We start from the raw sequence: 16,801 nt of genomic DNA, 5'->3' as shown, positions 1-16,801 counted from the left end.
AAATGAACATAATTAGAAAGAGATTCAAAGAACAATAAACACCTAATAGTCATGATACATGAGGCCCTGAATCACCCAATTTTCATGAAGCACTGAAGCTACTTAAGGCAGATGAGGCATTCGGTATTCAAAAGGTTTTAATTTGGTCAACCATTGGCTCCTCACACCCTCTGCAAAAGAAATATGAATAAAAATCCGTAGCTGTTCATCAGGCTCATTGACGAGCTATTGCTGTCAGCCAGACCCACTTTGCCCCCAAGACTGTAGAGCAAGTGTGTGTTTTGATCCCAAGCACCCTCTGTCTGTTGGGCTGCTTTGCTTAAATCTCAACTCTGGTCTTTGCAAGCAAACCCTTCGTTAGGAAGGCTGACGTGGCAGAGAGAGACAGAACTGAGCATTCAGGTGTTATCATCCTTCCACCCTGCCTCCTATAACACATCTTAAATGTGTTAGCCTACTCCATCTCTTTCGCCTAGCTTCTTATGGTGTGTTTTAAATGGATTTAATAAGCCACATGATTTGCAGATTTTGTTTTGGTCCACGAGCCTTTCTTGTTCTGCAATCCCTTGAATAGCTTGCCTGTTAGTGTACTTACAGGCTACCATTGCAGCAAGGTAATTTCCCACACAGCAATAGCATTTGCAAGTTTTTAACCTGGATAGAAATATATTCTTCATATTCATCTGCAGTTTTTTTTAAGAGACAGGATCTTGCTCTGTCACCAAGAATGGAGTGCATTGGTGCAATCATAGCTCACTACAGCCTACAACTCTTGGGCTCAAGGAATCCTCCCACCTCAGCCTCCTGAGTAGCCAGGACCACGGGCATGTGCCACCAACTCTGGCTAATTTTATTTTTTGTAGAGCAGGGCCTTGCTACGTTGCCCAGGCTGTTCCCAAACTCCTAGCCTCAATAAGTCTTCCTGCCTCGGCCTCCCAAACTGCTCCCAATTTACAGGGATGAGCCACTGTATCTTGTCTTGCAAACTGATTTTTGATCAGCTTGATCAACATCTTGTTTGTGAGAGTCTTCCATGGGAGATTCGCATATCTATCTCATTGATTTTCACAGCTATATCCGTTGACTATTTCACAATTTACCCATAAATTCTTCTGTTGATCTAATGTACGTCATTTCCATTTTTTTCTATGCTACTGTGAATATTCTTGTATGTATCTCCTTGGGCACAGTTAAGACAGTGTCTCACAGAATATACCTAGGAGTGCAATTTCTGGGTCACAGGGTATGCACACCTTTAACTTGACTAAATATTGCCAAATCGTTCTCCAAAGTGTTTGTACCAATTTCTACTCTTACCAGTTCCTATGTTGTTTGTTTTTAGAGACAGGCTCTTGCTCTGTTGCCCAGCCTGGAGTGCACTGGCATGATTATAGCTCATGGCAGCCTTGGACTCCAGGCTTAAGCAATCTTCCCACTCCAGCCTCCCGAGGAGGTGGAATCACAGATGTGTGCCATCATGCCACTAAGTTTTTAGTTTTTAGTTTTTGTGGAGATGGGGTCTCACTATGTTGCTTAGGCTAGTCACGAACTCCTGGACTCACATGATCCTCCTGCCTTAGCCTCCCAAAGTGCTGGGATTAGGGGCCGTTCTTATGTTCTTAATCCTAGCCAACACTTTGTGTTGTAAGGCTTTAACATTTTTACTGATCTGATGAATGGATGAGCTCTGCCACAAAGAATCATCTTATGGCATTTCCTCAGTACTTTAATTATGAGGAAAAAAAAGTCTGCAAATTTTGTGTCAGATTTTTGGATTTTCTCATTCTCTGTTTAAGGCCAAATAAGGTTTCCTCTTTCTATTTCCATCACTGTCAGCACCAAAGGAAAAACTTTGCAACAAAACTTGTTATTTTTTTTTCAGAAGGATTAAAGTTTGGAAGAATACCATATTGGAGGCTTTAAGTCTCAAAAATATCCCTCTGATTATACAGGGGCATAAGAAAATGAATTTAACTGCATCCATGCAAATTAATCATCACTAAGTGTATGTCGTAATGATGGTAGGTCAGTAGTGGAACAACTATGACTCATAGGCTGAGAATGCCCTCATTTAAGAAATCCTACAAAGTTGCTCCCTACCCCAGAATATCTACCCCAGGGGCTTGTTCCATGCCTCAAATTCAACTACTAAAGTACTGAAGTCCAAAATTTTCATATTTAAAAAAACTCCAAAAGAAAACACATCTAAAAAAACATGTATTTAGTACTTTAGCCGGGATTGGTGGCTCACGCCTGTAATCCCAGCACTTTGGGAGGCCAAGGTGGGCAGATCACGAGGTCAGGAGTTTGAGACCAGCCTGACCAACATGGTGAAACCCTGTCTCTACTAAAAATACAAAAAATTAGCCCGGTGTGGTGGCATGTGCTTGTAATCCCAGCTACTCAGGAGGCTGAGACAGAAGAATCGCTTGAACCCAGGAGACGGAGGTTGCAGTGAGCCGAGATTGCGCCATTGCATTCCAGCCTTGGTGACAGAGCAACACTCCGTCTAAAAATAAAATGTATTTAGTACTTATAAGTCATTAGCACCTTATTTGTCACATCACTTTTAAAAACACAAAAGGTATGGGACACAGCACCCACAAGTGCTAATAGGGCATAAGATGGAGGCCACCCTCACCTTCTTCCTCTCCCTTTATCCACAACATTCAGATAGACAAATCTCTGTTCTTAGCATTCTGCTTACATCTTTTGAGTGGCTCCCCAAGAGGGCTGGCAGTGTTCTCAGGGCTAGCAGTGTTCTCAAAGTGTGGTCTAGTGGTCCCTTATAACTTCAGTTCCAGTAAGGTAATCATTTAAAATACACAGATTTCCCGAGCGCCGGCCCAGGCCTACTCAATCAGTATATCTGACAGGGAAATCCCAGAATCTGTGTTTTCAATAAATAACCCAGCTGGATTTTCTTAAAAAAATTTTTTTTCACAATTGAGAAGTAGAGTGTACAAGTACAGAAAGCATAATGTACAGTTCAATGATTACAAAGTGAACATCCACGTGGTCCAGAACAAGAAAGAGCCTTGCTGCACAGCACTTCAGAAGACCCCTTGTTCCCCGTTCAATCATTTCTCTCTTCCCTTCGTTGTATCTGTTAACCTCATGCCTGACATTTGCAGCTTGATTCTTGCACTCACTGATGGTGAGAACTACAGTTACGAGATGAAGTCCAAGAGGAGGCTCCTGCATAATTTGGTCTCTACAACTTCATCTTCTGGCTCTGGCCTCTTCACATCTAATTCTCAAGTCATTTGGACTCCGTTATGTTTCATTTGACAGTAACTTCCCTAAGTTATTGCTCACGCTGCTTCACTGCTTCTGTGCTTCTGTACTTGCTGGGGATGCCTGAACTTCCGGAGTCTTTCTATTAATTGCATCCTTCCAGACCTGTCCAATTGTTGCTTGCTTACAAGGCCTACTTACTTTCACCCCCCTGCCCTACCCAATAGAGAACCATCACTTTTTCTTTGTATGACTAAAAACATAATGTGTGTACGTGCTCATTTACATGTGTATTCACCTTTCTAGACTAGGAATTAGGGCAGAGATTTTTTAATTTTCTTGTGCATATAGGCTTAGTGTGAATCCCTCAGTCAGTGTTTAATTGTTGAACAAGCAAATAGTCTCTAGGTATAAACATCTTTGGAAAAGTAGCACACTGCAACCTTAATACCTCTAGGTATATTTGGATCAGATCATGTTCTTCCTTGTCAGGAAACAAATTCAGACATCAGTAGCACACTGAATGCCTGAGAGGGAGGTGAAAACAAGTGAAGAAAGAGCGATGAAACACTGCAGGAGCAGAAGCTGGGGACTCAGTGTGTTGCCTGAAGAGCTGCCAGAGCCTGCAGTGCCAGGAGCAATCAGGGTGCTCCTGGCAGCACTGAGCTTTCCGTCCTTTCTCAGGGAGCACTACCGGTTGTCAGACCACTGTCCTGCATGGGGAGCCTGGAGGGTTCCAAATTCTTTACATCTTCTCCTGCCTCTGATTGTCCTCACACTGTCCATTTTCTTTTCTTAGTATCCATTCTTGCTTATAAAATGCCACCTTCTAAGTAAGTAACCTGCCTATTTTTTGACCTTAGCATCAAAACTCCTACCCATCCATAGTATGTGAGTGGGAGTAGAAGGCGACAATAAGCCATACAGAGGGGCCTTGTGTAACTGCCTGGTGCTCAGAGGATCTGGACAGAAGCATCTGGGCAGCCTGCCATGGAAAACTTCACAGCAATGTCAATAGTCCTGATGAAAACGAACCTTGATGTTGGGCAAACTGAGAGGTTGGAAGGACAGGAATGAGCATGGCTTGAAATCTACTGATGCTGGAAAAGGTACTGTAAAGCAAAATTTAAAATCAAAAAGTAGTTAACAAATTTAGGCCTCTTCTACTACATGGGTCTGAAAGAGCGCCATCATTGGTGGCTTGATACCTGGGAGAGGGGGAAAGGAAGGGGTGAAAAAGCAGCTTTGAGTCGAGATGATCAAGGTGGGTCTGGCGCCCACAATTGGGAGATGGTTGCCTCTGCAAAATGAAGAAAGAACTGCAGTGTTGGAGAAAGTGGACTCTGCTGCCCTCCCCTAAGGAACCACAGCAGCAGATGGATCTCAAGCAGCACAGGACCAGTTCTGCACCTGGTGGGCCAGTTTTCTGCAGCTAAACAGGGAGGGCATTAGAGGTGGCCCAGATGCCAGTTCTGTCATTGGGTGTGGAAGCCCACCGAACATCACATTTTGAACTGCAAAAGCTCTGGGACTGCATAGGTCCCTGGAACAGGAGGATCCTCAAGAAGATACATGCTTGAAGGATTAATCAGAAAAAAAGAGACTATTTGTGACATCAGATTAAAGCAGTTCAAGCCAGTGCTATATATAAAAATAAATACTTATTATATATATTATATATGTTACATGTATAATATATATAATCAGTATTAATACTTTCCATTTTTTTGTAGCTAGTTGGATGATAAGGCAACTCAGGATGATATCTGAATCAACATGGTGAAAGTATTTGGTGTGGTGGGGTATCTATGCCTTGAGGGTCTATCATGTGTCAGATGTATTATCTGTAGTTATACAGGACAGATGACATACTAAGTACCCAACACATATTTCTTAGCTCCAGGTTTTTGTTGACCTCCTGGTTTTTGTTGCTCTCTGCAAACAAGTGGATAAACACGTACAATTTTATTTTCATTTTTATGTGTAAACTGCTTTTGAAGCAGGATCCTAGTCAAATAACATTTAATTTTTTCCTGATTTTCAAAGTTAAGCATGTTTATTGTTGAAATTTTTAAAAATTGAAAAAAGCATAAAGAAGAAAATAAAAATTATCTATAATACCATCACCCAGAGATAATTACTGCTAACATTTAGTAAATTTCCTTCCATGCGTATTCTGTTAGAGAGGTTACAGACTGTTTTTCTCTGCTCTATTTTTACCCATAACATTATGAGTATTTCCCAATATTATTAAATACTAATTGAATATATTCCATCATATAGATGTGATATAACTTATTTAACCAATACATTATTTTGGATGTTTTTTTCAATTTTATAAATAATGCTGTAATAAAAATATATAAACTTAAATGTGTATATACTTAGTATAATTATCTTAGAAGTGAATTTGTTGGCTGAAATCATATGGACATGTTGAAACTCTTGGTTCAACTTGACAAACTGCTGTTCTAAAGGCTGTTTTTTTTTTTTTTTTTTTTTTTTAACCAGCAATGATGAGCCCCTAACCTCTGCAACACTGCGATGATTTGGAACAGTTTATTTAAAGAATATATTTTATAGTTGGAAAAAAACCCTTCCTCTGCCACTGTGAGAAACTGTTCAGTAAGAAATGAAAAAATACAGTAATTGATAGAAAAGTCTTTAAAGTTTTTGACTGCCACATGTTATTGCCAGTCCTAGGTAAGCTGAGTCATGATGTAGAAGTCTGGGTACATAACAATATAATTCCAACTGTAAAGATGTAGCTTTGCAATTATATGCAAACAGAATTATGTTTATCTTTATCTCAGTAGTTAAAAAGTCTCTCATTGTAGGATACCTGCATTGTGCATTGTCCTTTCAAAGTACCTGCTCCTAGAAGGCAGTGTTGAGTAATCTGTTGTGACAAGTAGCCAACTCATCAATATTAACACGTTCAATATTTTTTTTGTAGCTAGTTGAGTGATAAGGCAACTCAGGATATCTGAATCAGCATGGCAAAGTACTTGGTATGGTGGGATAGTTTTTGAACCCATTCTGCTTTTCTTTCCTTTTCCTGACAATTACCTTTTCCAATCCAAGCAAAGAGAGAAGACGGGCTGCTGCTTCTCTGCCCCTCTCCCTGCAGATTTGCCCCAGGTACTCCATCCCATCACTCCCATCAGTCCTGGGTCAAGAACACAAATCTGTGGCTGGTGTAGAGGAGTTTATGTGAGGATGATCTCTTCTTTGCCCCGTCTGCCTTTTCTTTCCATTTTTTTTCAGGGGAGCCCTGTACTTCGTACTTTTTCATTGGCTTTTCACTTCTCTCAAAACAGTTAGTTCTGCTTTAGTCACTTCTCATAAGTGCAAACATATCTTTCATCTCCATCCTCTTCCACTACTTTCTTCCAATTCTTGCCCATTCACTTCGAGAAGGGCTCTCTCCCTTGACATGCTCTCTTCCTATTTCTTGGCTCCTTTCATGAAAAAGCCCACAACTTGGCTGACAAATCACACACCTTTGTCAAGGAAAGAAATAAAATCCTCCATCTACCCTCCTGTGGAGTGCTTCGCAGGGGTACTTCAGCTGCTGGGTCCTTTGCCTGCAGTGTAGACCTAGAGGAAGAGAGAAGCCCAGAGACTGAGCTGGGAGAGTCAGCACAGCTCGACATTCATCTCGGTAAATTAGGTGGAGAAGGGCAAAGCCAGACATGGGACTGTGAGGAACGAGGCGGCAAAGAATGCAGATTGCAAATGGAAGACGGTTTGAACACATTCCAGAGATGGTGAGCAGAGCACTTTTTCTGAGATGGAGCTTCCCTCTTGTCATCCAGGCTGGAGTGCAGTGGCGTGATCTTGATTCACTGTGACCTCCGCCTCCCAGATTCAAGCGATTCCCCTGCCTCACTCAGCCTTCTGGTAGCTGGGACTACTGGCGTGCATCACCACGCTCAGCTAATTTTTTGTATTTTAGTAGAGAGGATTTCACCACGTTGGCCAGGATGGTCTCGATCTCCTGACCTAGTGATCTACCCACCTCAGCCTCCCAAAGTGTTGGGATTACAAACATGAGCCACCATGCCTGGCCTAAGCAGAGCACTCTTTCAACCTACTCTTTACCCTGGCTTGTGTTGTTAACAATTATGAATGGCCAGGAATGAGAGGACAGCAGCCAGTGTGGCTGACACCTAAGACAGTGTTACAGATGAGTTAACCACAGAAGTCCTTCGCAGTGGATGCTGGGAGAAGAGGGAAGGAGTGGGAAGAGAAGAGGGAAGGAGTGGGAAGAGTGAGGAGTTTTAACCACGATTGCCAAAGATAGGGGATAGAGGAGAAAGAAAAACAAGGGTCTAATCCTTAAAAATTTTCCCAAAATTCTCTTAAGAAAGTCTTTTCAAAAGTTTCCATTTACATTCTCTTCTGTCTTAAACACAAAATTTAACCATAATTACTATTCAGTCAATTAAATGTTTGGTTGTACTTACTACCTAATATTATATTTTTCTGCTTTTTATATAAGCAATGTGAAGTATAAATTTCCTTATCTGTAGAAGTCAATTGGATTAGGTGATTTCTAAGAACCCACCTAATCCCCCCAAAGTTTAAAATACAGTATTTTCATCTACTTTATAAGCGCTGGTAGCCCATCCTGGGAATCTGACCATCTCATTTTTTTTGTTTTTTGTTTTCTTACAACAGAGATTGCATTATAAGTTCAAAACAACCAACTTAAAAAGAAATAAACAATTGGAAACTAAACTAGTTGTATCTTGAATTTCTGCAAGGTATTTGAATATATTTTGAATATGCAGAAGAGGATGAACTAGGTGAACTTTATAATGTTTTTTATCTTAAAATTCTACAGTATCTTGCTATAAAATACAGTGCATGAAGATTTGCTTATTTTTTAGCAAATCTTTTTAGCAGCTATTTTTTAAGTCGTGGCTTTTGAAATTATGAGTTATGATATATTCCTATTAACTTGTCTTTTAAAAACTTGTTTATAATCTCCATATATTTAAAAATATTCAAATTTCCATGCATTTAAAAGTTCACTTAGTCTATAATACACTTCCAAAGCTTTGAATTTCATATTGCAAAATAAGAAAAATTTTAATTCTATTTCTGGTAATATGAATATTGTACGTGACTCAGTTAATTGTAGGGCTACCACCACACAGGATGGAAAATTTGTTAAGTATAGAATTGTTCTGAGGCAATAATAAGGGAGAATTATATTGTATCTTAGATCTTGTAGGTCATAAGCCATAATGTTATTCTTCCTCTCCGCTAAGAACATTTTAAATCTATTCTTTTGTTTGGAATTACTGGAGCACTCTAAAGTACAAAATCTTTCTGAAAGTAATAAATTAATGCTCTTTCAGTGAAATTTTCACTCAGTTGTCAAAATCACTACAAACTTTCTACAGTTTTTTTTCGCTGAAAACTTTTTTTTGTTTCACAACATGGAAATGGTTTGGGTTTTATTTTTTGTCCAAAGAATCCCCTATTTTTTCAAATGCTAAAATAATGTTAAAGCAGTTTTAATAATAATTTCTTTAAAACCCTTTTAAACATATATTTACTGAATTCCAGAGAAGTATGAGACATAGTTGCTGTTTCCAAGGGGGCTTACTGTACACTTACAATGAACATAAATTAAGTCACTAAAGATGCATATATAACTATAAGCCTTCCATGTAGTATCAAAGATAAGTGGAATGGGAACTAAGGAAAGCAGAGGCTACTGAGGGATGTGGAGGTCACGGTGATCTTCAAGGAAGTTAAGCTGGGCCTTTAAAGATGGGAGAAACACTTGAGTGTTTCTGAAACCTTGGGCACTGACTTCGCTACTTAGGGCTATTTGTTTAATGGTCCAGACATGGGCTCTGGGACAGAGTTCTTGGCCTCAAAGCCTGGGTCTCCCATGTTACCTTAAATAGGTTATTTTAGTACCCCACATTTCAGTTTCCTCAGTTCTACAAGAGAATGAAGTGAATAATACTGCATATTTTCTAGTGCTGTTGCAAGCATACTGATAAAATCCTACAGCACTTATTAGATACTCAATAAATGTTAGCTATTATTTTCTTGCAGCCATAAAATAGTATTTACCTTGAGAGATGGGCTTGAGCCGGGAGCTCAAAACCAGTCTGGCCAACACAGTAAAACCCCGTTTCTATAAAAAATACAAAAATTAGCCAGGTGTGGAGGCACGCCTATAGTCTCAGCTACTTAGTAGACAGAGGTAGTAGGATCACCGGAGCCTGGGAGGTCAAGGTTGCAGTGGGAGCCGTGATACTGTACTCCAGCCTGGGGGACAGAGAGAGACCCTGTCTCAAAAAATAAATACATAAATAAATAAATAAATAAAGGAATTAATTTAATATCTTTTTATTTTAAAATTAAGGGGTTTTGCTCAAGGAAATCTATTTAAAAGATATTTTGAGATCATTATTCCAAATGCATAATGAATCTCATTTGCCTCAATAGAAGATCATCATAAAAACAAAAACAAGGAAAACAGTGCTATTAAATTCCAGTTATATACTGAGGCCTGCCAAAGGCTCCGAGCTGAAGCCTATTTCCTCACTGTAAAAAAAAAAAAAAAAAAAAAAAAAAAAAAAAAAACAGAATTCAGCAAGTATTACAGGGATCAGCGACACACTGGCACCAATTTAAATATCCTCTTTCAAAGGACTGAAAGAGAATTGAAAAGGGAATAGCTTGTTCAGTATGTGATTTGCTGCTCTTTAATGCCAACATGCATCTTCCATCTTGAATCATCTCAGCATGCTTCTACACTTTGACAGAGCCATCAGAAGACAAAAGTAAAGGAGCAGTGTTCATTTACCATTGACTGGTCTTGTGTTCAAACGTGTGTCAAATATACTGATTGTATATTTTCAGTTGCATACATTATATTCTATTTTCCATGAAGTTCACCTTCCATTCAGAATCAGAAAAAAAAATATTTTTCTCTAATTTTTAAACTTGAGAGCAGCCATGAAAAAGAACAAGATCATGTCTTTTATGAGAACACGGAGGGAGATGAAGGCTGTTAGCCTTAGCAAACTAACACAAGAACAGAAAACCAAATACCTCATGTTTTCACTTATAAGTGGGAGCTAAATGATAAGAACTTACAAACACAAAGAATGAAACTGTAACAGACACTGGGGTCTACTGTGGAGGGTGGGAGGAGGGATAGGAACAAACACAAAAAGAACTATTGAGTAATGTGCTTAATACCTGGGTGATGAAATAATTTGTACAATAAACCCCCGTGACACAAGTTTACCTATGTAACAAACCACATGGGCCTCTGAATCTAAAATAAAAGTTAAAAAAAAAAACTTGAGAGGCAAAATCTGGTTTTCTGAGAGGGGAAATACATCTGGTGATTTGGCTATACACTGTGACGCACTCCATAGTATGGATTAAAATTATGAATAGGCTTGTAAAGTAAGCTTCTTCCAAATCTACTGCTAACAGGTAAAAACAAAAACTAAGCCAACAATTTGAAAGAAGGCTTTCAAATTTTTTAAAAAGTGTTTTCAAAACTTAAAACTGTACAAGTAATATTTATTTAAGCCATCAGAAGTAGCTCTGTCTTGCCCTTACTTTTATAATACGGAATAAGCCTGGGATGATATTTGCAAGTGATAGAGTTAAGAATAAACATATGAATAATAGATTGAAAAAAACCATAATTTGATATATTTCTCAGGCCACTTTTCAAATAGTGTTAAAATACAGAATTTTGTGTATTTATTAACCTTTTATAATTTATTTAAAAAGAAATTTTGTGCCTGAAAATCTAATATGAATTACTTTAGGAACATTCTAAAATTACTTCACAATTTACACGCTGCTTCAAAACACATTCTTACTCTAAATATTTTATTGAAAATGTTATATACTTAATCAGAAGTAGGTATCATGTATTTTAGATACATTAGGAAATACAATTCATACTAAGAACATCTACAAAACACAAAAACTCTGTTAGTTCATATTTTCCATTTCATTTATTCAACAAATATTTATTAAGTGACTAGTATACATCAGCCAATGTTCTAGCCAGTGAATATACAAAAGTTAATAAAAGACCATAGTTAATAAAACTTTTGCCCTCTTGGAAATTACATTGGTGTCCTTTAGGCTCTAATTGAAAGGTAACAAGAAATGTAATGTTCCCATTTTTAAGAAAATTTTTATTTTACTGTGATTTGCAGTCAAAGGAGTATTACAAAAATAATATAGTCTCATTTCTTAGTAGTTTGTATATTAATCTTTTAGAGTGTATGAAAAGACAATAAAACCTGTAAACAGAGACAAAACATTTTCCTTTGTCTTTTAGACTTCCTTCTGTTCTTATTTTCACTGTTTTATAGCAAAGCCCTAGGGGCAGGGACCCATCCATGACTTACTCGTCTTTGTGTTCCAAGCATCCGGCCCTACACCTGGCACATTCTTGGTGCTCAACAAGCTGTACTGAATAAACCAATAACTTCAGTATATAGGTACTTATAGTAAAATCACACCAGGAGAAACCAAAACTATACACAGACGTTTAACAAAAGGTATCCAAAGTGGTCTGAATGGGAACTATTTGTGTTACCACATTCTTACACCTATCTGGGATGCCTCCAAGAACGCTCTAAAGCCTTGAAACTGTTTGATCTCTTCCAGAGGGCCTTCAGAGGATAATCAGACAACCATAATTGTTACCTTCCAGGACGGAATGTGCATCTCTTTGCTTTCCCCTAACAAATCCTCAGGCATGGAAGTGGGAGAACACTGTGTGTGTATGCTGGAGTCGGGAGGTGGTATTAGGGATGGCATGAGCGACAACAAGTGGTAAGGTGGAAAAACAGAATCCATGCTTCTTCATCCAACTTGTCTCAGATACAGGTGAATCCCTCAGTTCTTTTTGAGCTACCTTGTTGACTACAGTGTTGTCATATAGACATACAGAATTGGATGCTTAAAAGCTTAAAATTTTATCTTTCCTTCATTTTCCTTTCTCCCACCACTTCGCCCAGCACCATAGGGCGTTTAAGGCAAAGTAAACTGGGTCAGAAGTGCCATTCTTAATGTGGGAAGAATACACTATCTAAATGTGCCCAGAAAAAAAACAAGGATAGATTTCACTGTTTAACTGTAGAAATCAGTTACAAATCAGATGAAACAGTATCTGCCCTGACACATTTCCTTTTCAGCGTCATGTTCAGCCAGACACAGACATGCTTGGGAAGAGGATTTCATATTGTTTCTTCGAACTCTGGAAACAATTCCACTTGAAGGCTCAATGGTTCAGGTAAGACTACTAATTTCGTGACTCATGAATCAGTGATTATATATCTTTATGGAAAAAAAGTTCTTTGTCTCTAGCTGTTCAGGACCAAGTGTCTGCAAAACATCAGGATTCCAAAAAGGAATTAGAGGAGAATTTTGCAGATTTCGTTGCCTGAACATTACTTTGCCCACCAGCCAAGAAATTCCCTAGTCTTTAACATAACCATCTAACTTCCTCTCTAGCAGAACAGGATCCACAGCTGCAAAAACCGTGACAATTAGAGGGGCTAAGAGAAGCTTCCAGCAGTGATTTCTGCAGTTGAAGAATTTGAGGAATTATGCAGACTTACTCATTTAAAATATCAACTCAACTACTCCAGACAAAACCTGTCACTAATACTGAAGAAAAAGATTTAACTTTAATTATATGTATTCCATTGTGGCATTACCCATTTCTATAACATGTTTTCACAAAAAGAAAAAAAGGTTCTGTACGTGATTAAAGTATTTTGCTTTCAGTATCATCACCATCCTATCCATTGCTGCAACATAAAGAATTTCCCATCTCAAAGAATGCCTTGTATCCCGATCAGCGAAGTAGGCACACTCTGGGAGGCCAGCCAGGATGTGGGAATGGCCTCCTATAAAACTAGATTTTTGTGTGTATGTTAAAATGGGATTCTACCTGTCTTGTAGTTTTATATTAATAAATGTTCTTTAACGTTCAAGAACACGATGATAAAATTACTTTTTGCAAAGAACGGAAACATAGATTTAAAAAATAGACTTCCAAAATTTACTTGGCAATAGCTTAAGTACTTTTTTTTGTTGTTGTTGAGAGAAGTTTCATTCTTGTTGCCCAAGCTGGAGTGCAATAGCTCGACTCAACTCACTACAACCTCCGCCTCCTGGGTTTAAGTGATTCTCCTGCCTCAGCCTCCCGAGTAGCTGGGATTACAGGCGCACGCCACCACGCCTGGCTGATTTTTTTTTTTTTTTGTATTTTTAGTAGAAAAGAGGTTTCACCATGTTAGCCAGGCTGGTGTCGAACTCCTGACCTCAGGTGATCCGCCCGCCTCAGCCTCCCGAAGTGCTGGAATTACAGGGGTAAGACACCGCACCTGGCCAGCTTGTACATTTTTAAAGATGCTTTAATATGTTGGTTAGCAAAGTTTATGCAAACCAAAAAATTCTGTATTGTGCCTTGGGAATTCTAATTTGACATATACAAGCACTAGACTAACGCCGTCGTTTTTCTACACCATGTACACAGAAAACATTAAACAGTAAAATAAAAGGCAGATTTTCAGGAGATTAAAAAGGTTGGAATTAAGTTACCCGGTCAGCGCGACAGTTGTCAAAACTGCACTTCGGCCTCCGGGGTTCCCATTGTTTTCCTCCTCCTCCTCCAGTCCCTACGCCAGGCGGAGGTGGGGAGGGGGCAAGATGAGCAAGGCAGAGATGATCTCCCAGCCGCCGGTTTTTCCAGCGCCGCGCACCTGCTGCCCCTTCCTCCGTGCGGTCGCTGCCGCCTTCCCGCCGGACGCCTCGGCCCCCGGGCAGGGGCGCACCTGGCCCACCTGCCTCCCCGCCTCCGCCCCGAGCCTGCGGGGGCGAGGGGAGCCAGGCGCGCTACGATTTTTTTTTTTTTTTTTTTAAGTCAGTCTCTCGGGGAATGTTGGATTTGGCGGGTGTGCGCTTTGAAATACTATATCGGGAACCTCACACATAATTCTGTTTTTTTTAAATTGCAAACCTTCCCAGTTCACTCTGCAGCTGGAGAGCAGGCCCGAGGCGGCGTCCCCCGCCCGCCTCCCTCCCGGTCGTCCCCTCCCCGCGCCCGGACTCACGGGAGCCGCCCACTCCCAGCGCCCACTTGGTTCCTCCCAGCTGCCGTGTGAATGGGCCGCCCTCCGGATTCCGCGGAGGGGGTGGCTGGAAGGGGCCGAACCCCGGCCCCGGAGGCCGCCCCCGCCCCCGCCCGGCGGCGGCCCACGCCGGGATCTGCGTCACTCGGCCGCGCGTGGGCGGGAGCCGGAGCCGCGAATGTAGCAAGAGCGGAATCTCCCAATGTGACAGCGCGGGGGGGTGGGGGTGGAGGCGGCGGAGGCGGGAGGGGGAGGGGGAGGAGGGTGCAGCGCGCGCGGGGAAGGCAGGGGAGGGGAGGGCAGGGCGCGGCGGGGGAGGCGCTGCCGCCGCCGCCCGCGCGCCGCAGCCCGGAGGAGCCGCCGCCGCCGCGGCCAAGCGAGCGCCGTCGGGGCGGGCGGGCGGGAAGCAGCGGCGGGCCCGAGCTGGGGGGGGAACAGGGAGTGCGCGCCCACCACCTTCCCTTCCCCGCTCCATGGGAGCGGGGGCGTCCCGGCTCCCGCAGCCGCCAGAGGAGGGAGAGCCGGGGGCCGTCGCTTTGGAGTTGGGGCTGAGCAGTCCTCGGGGAGAGCGCGCCAAGACCGCTGCAGCCGCTGGCTGAGTAGGTACCGGGGCGGACGGCCGCCACTCTCGGTCCGCCAAGTGCGGGACGCTTTCGCGCCGGAGCGGCCGCGGGCGAACTTGGGGCGGCGGAGTCGCGGGGCCGCGCGGGCACTTTGGGGGCGGTGTCCGGGGGAGAGGGCTCCGCGCGGCCGGCGCCGGAAGGAGAGGGCGGCCCTGGGCTCGTGTGGGCGATTCCCGGAGACATTCTGTGTGCCGGGGCCGCGGAGAGCGCGGCCCTGACTCGTGCATTGTGCATTTTCCCTCCGAGAAAGCCTGGGATGCCGAGTCCATTCTGCTAACCCGGCTGGGGGCGTCACGCGGCGCTCGGAGGGACCGCGGGGCGTTGTGGGGGTGTGCGTTGTGCGCGCTGGCCCCAGACTTTTGCAGCCACCTTCGTCAAGGCAGGCTTTTTGTTTGTTTACTTTATAAAAGTGCTGCACTTAACCGTCTCGGTTTTCTTCTTGGGTGCCCTCCCCTTGCGAATGTAGTTTTCTTTTTAAAAGCGGAAGGAGAGTTTTGCATGGAAGTGGCTTACAGAAACTTGGCACTGAGGTGCAGGGAAGCGAGAGACTCTTTGTGCTTCTAAGGCCGACGAGGAATTTGCAAACACATGTGGGACATGTAAGCCTTGGATGCAGAGGTGTGTGACCTTATCATGGAGAAACATTGAAAAATACTATCAAATCTTTGTGGTCTGCAAGCTTAAGAGTTTCCAAAGCTTGAGATAGGAAACGACCCTTCTGATAAGCCTGAATGTTGCAGGATCTTGGGGAAAGGGATGGTTGAAATTGAATATCCATTCGTAGATTCTGCAGACCAAGTTTTGCAGCAAGTGATCGGGAGGACTTGCGTGTACTTACCCCTCGCTCCCTGAGATTCGGGAGGCACGGAAAATTTGGGGATGGATGTTAATTTAAAATTTCATCTGAAAGAGTCGATTTGGAGTAACTTGTCACTACCAGTTGGTTTGCCAGTGACGTGTCTGCCAACTCAAGGAGTGCAAAGATCAGAAACTGAGAGAGGAATTCTCAGATCTTGTTTAAAAATATTTTGGCAGTTTTAATAGATAATATGAGATTGCATAGGAACAGAGGAGCCGAATTTAAAATAGACTAGTCACGTAGGAAATGCTTAGCTGTTGTTAGAGTGTGCACGCAATGACTTACCTTCCTAGGTTTTTACTCTTTTGAAAATTTTTTCCCTGAACAACATACTCAATTACGCTATTTTGTAATTTGTGTGTGGGTTATAAGAAGTATGAGAAGAGAGAATGCATAGGATTTGCTGTTTTGGATGGAGATTGAGCTTTTTCTGAAAGAGCTGCTTCTGATCTAATCTGTATGCCAGTAAAAGTGGCTCTTAGATGCAAGGCTGTCTTTTTCTCCTCCATATTTGTGTCATTGAAGACATTTAATATTGTCATTTCATTCAATTTAAAAGATTATATTTTGTCCTTATGGGTATTAACATGCAAGTAAGGATTTTCTTGAGACTTTGTAAGTGGCTGGCTAGGTCAGCCTTTTTTATCCCTGTTTGGGGTATTGAGTATTGGAACATTAGATCTTGAAAGAAAATTATGTAAAGGAACTTCTGGAAGAAACTTTTTGTTTCAATTTTTTTACCATTTTGCAATAAAGTTAATATGCCATTCCCATATTAGAAATGTTTTCTTTCTCTGGCTCTGATGGTCTCTTGTTAATCGTGAAGTTATCAGTAATAATAGTAATAAAAACATTGAGGCACGGTGGATTTTTATTTTATTCTACCTTCTAATTATGGATGTAATTCAAATTACAGAAATTCTTAGGAT

General features: G+C 41.6%; 1 protein-coding gene across 4 annotated transcripts in view; it reads left to right on the top strand.

Annotated features, from left to right (window-relative positions):
- The first annotated feature begins 12,455 nt into the window (after positions 1–12,455).
- Positions 12,456–16,801, top strand: part of NAB1 (NGFI-A binding protein 1) — a 45,908-nt gene continuing 41,562 nt past the window's right edge. The window contains exon 1 of one of the 4 annotated variants that reach the window (XM_074399351.1): positions 12,456–12,544. In XM_074399351.1, the coding sequence (XP_074255452.1) occupies positions 12,471–12,544 (74 nt within the window). In that variant the 5' untranslated portion in view covers positions 12,456–12,470. Of the gene's footprint in view, positions 12,545–14,830; positions 14,990–15,468; positions 15,632–16,801 lie in introns of those variants that run through there. The other 3 variants (XM_074399350.1, XM_003940815.4, XM_074399352.1) reach the window with 3 other exon arrangements.

The sequence above is a fragment of the Saimiri boliviensis genome, chromosome 5, assembly GCF_048565385.1.
Source record: "Saimiri boliviensis isolate mSaiBol1 chromosome 5, mSaiBol1.pri, whole genome shotgun sequence".
Classification (NCBI taxonomy): domain Eukaryota; kingdom Metazoa; phylum Chordata; class Mammalia; order Primates; family Cebidae; genus Saimiri; species Saimiri boliviensis.
The sequence above is the reverse complement of the archived record's forward strand: the minus strand, read 5'-3'. Positions and strand labels throughout refer to the sequence as shown.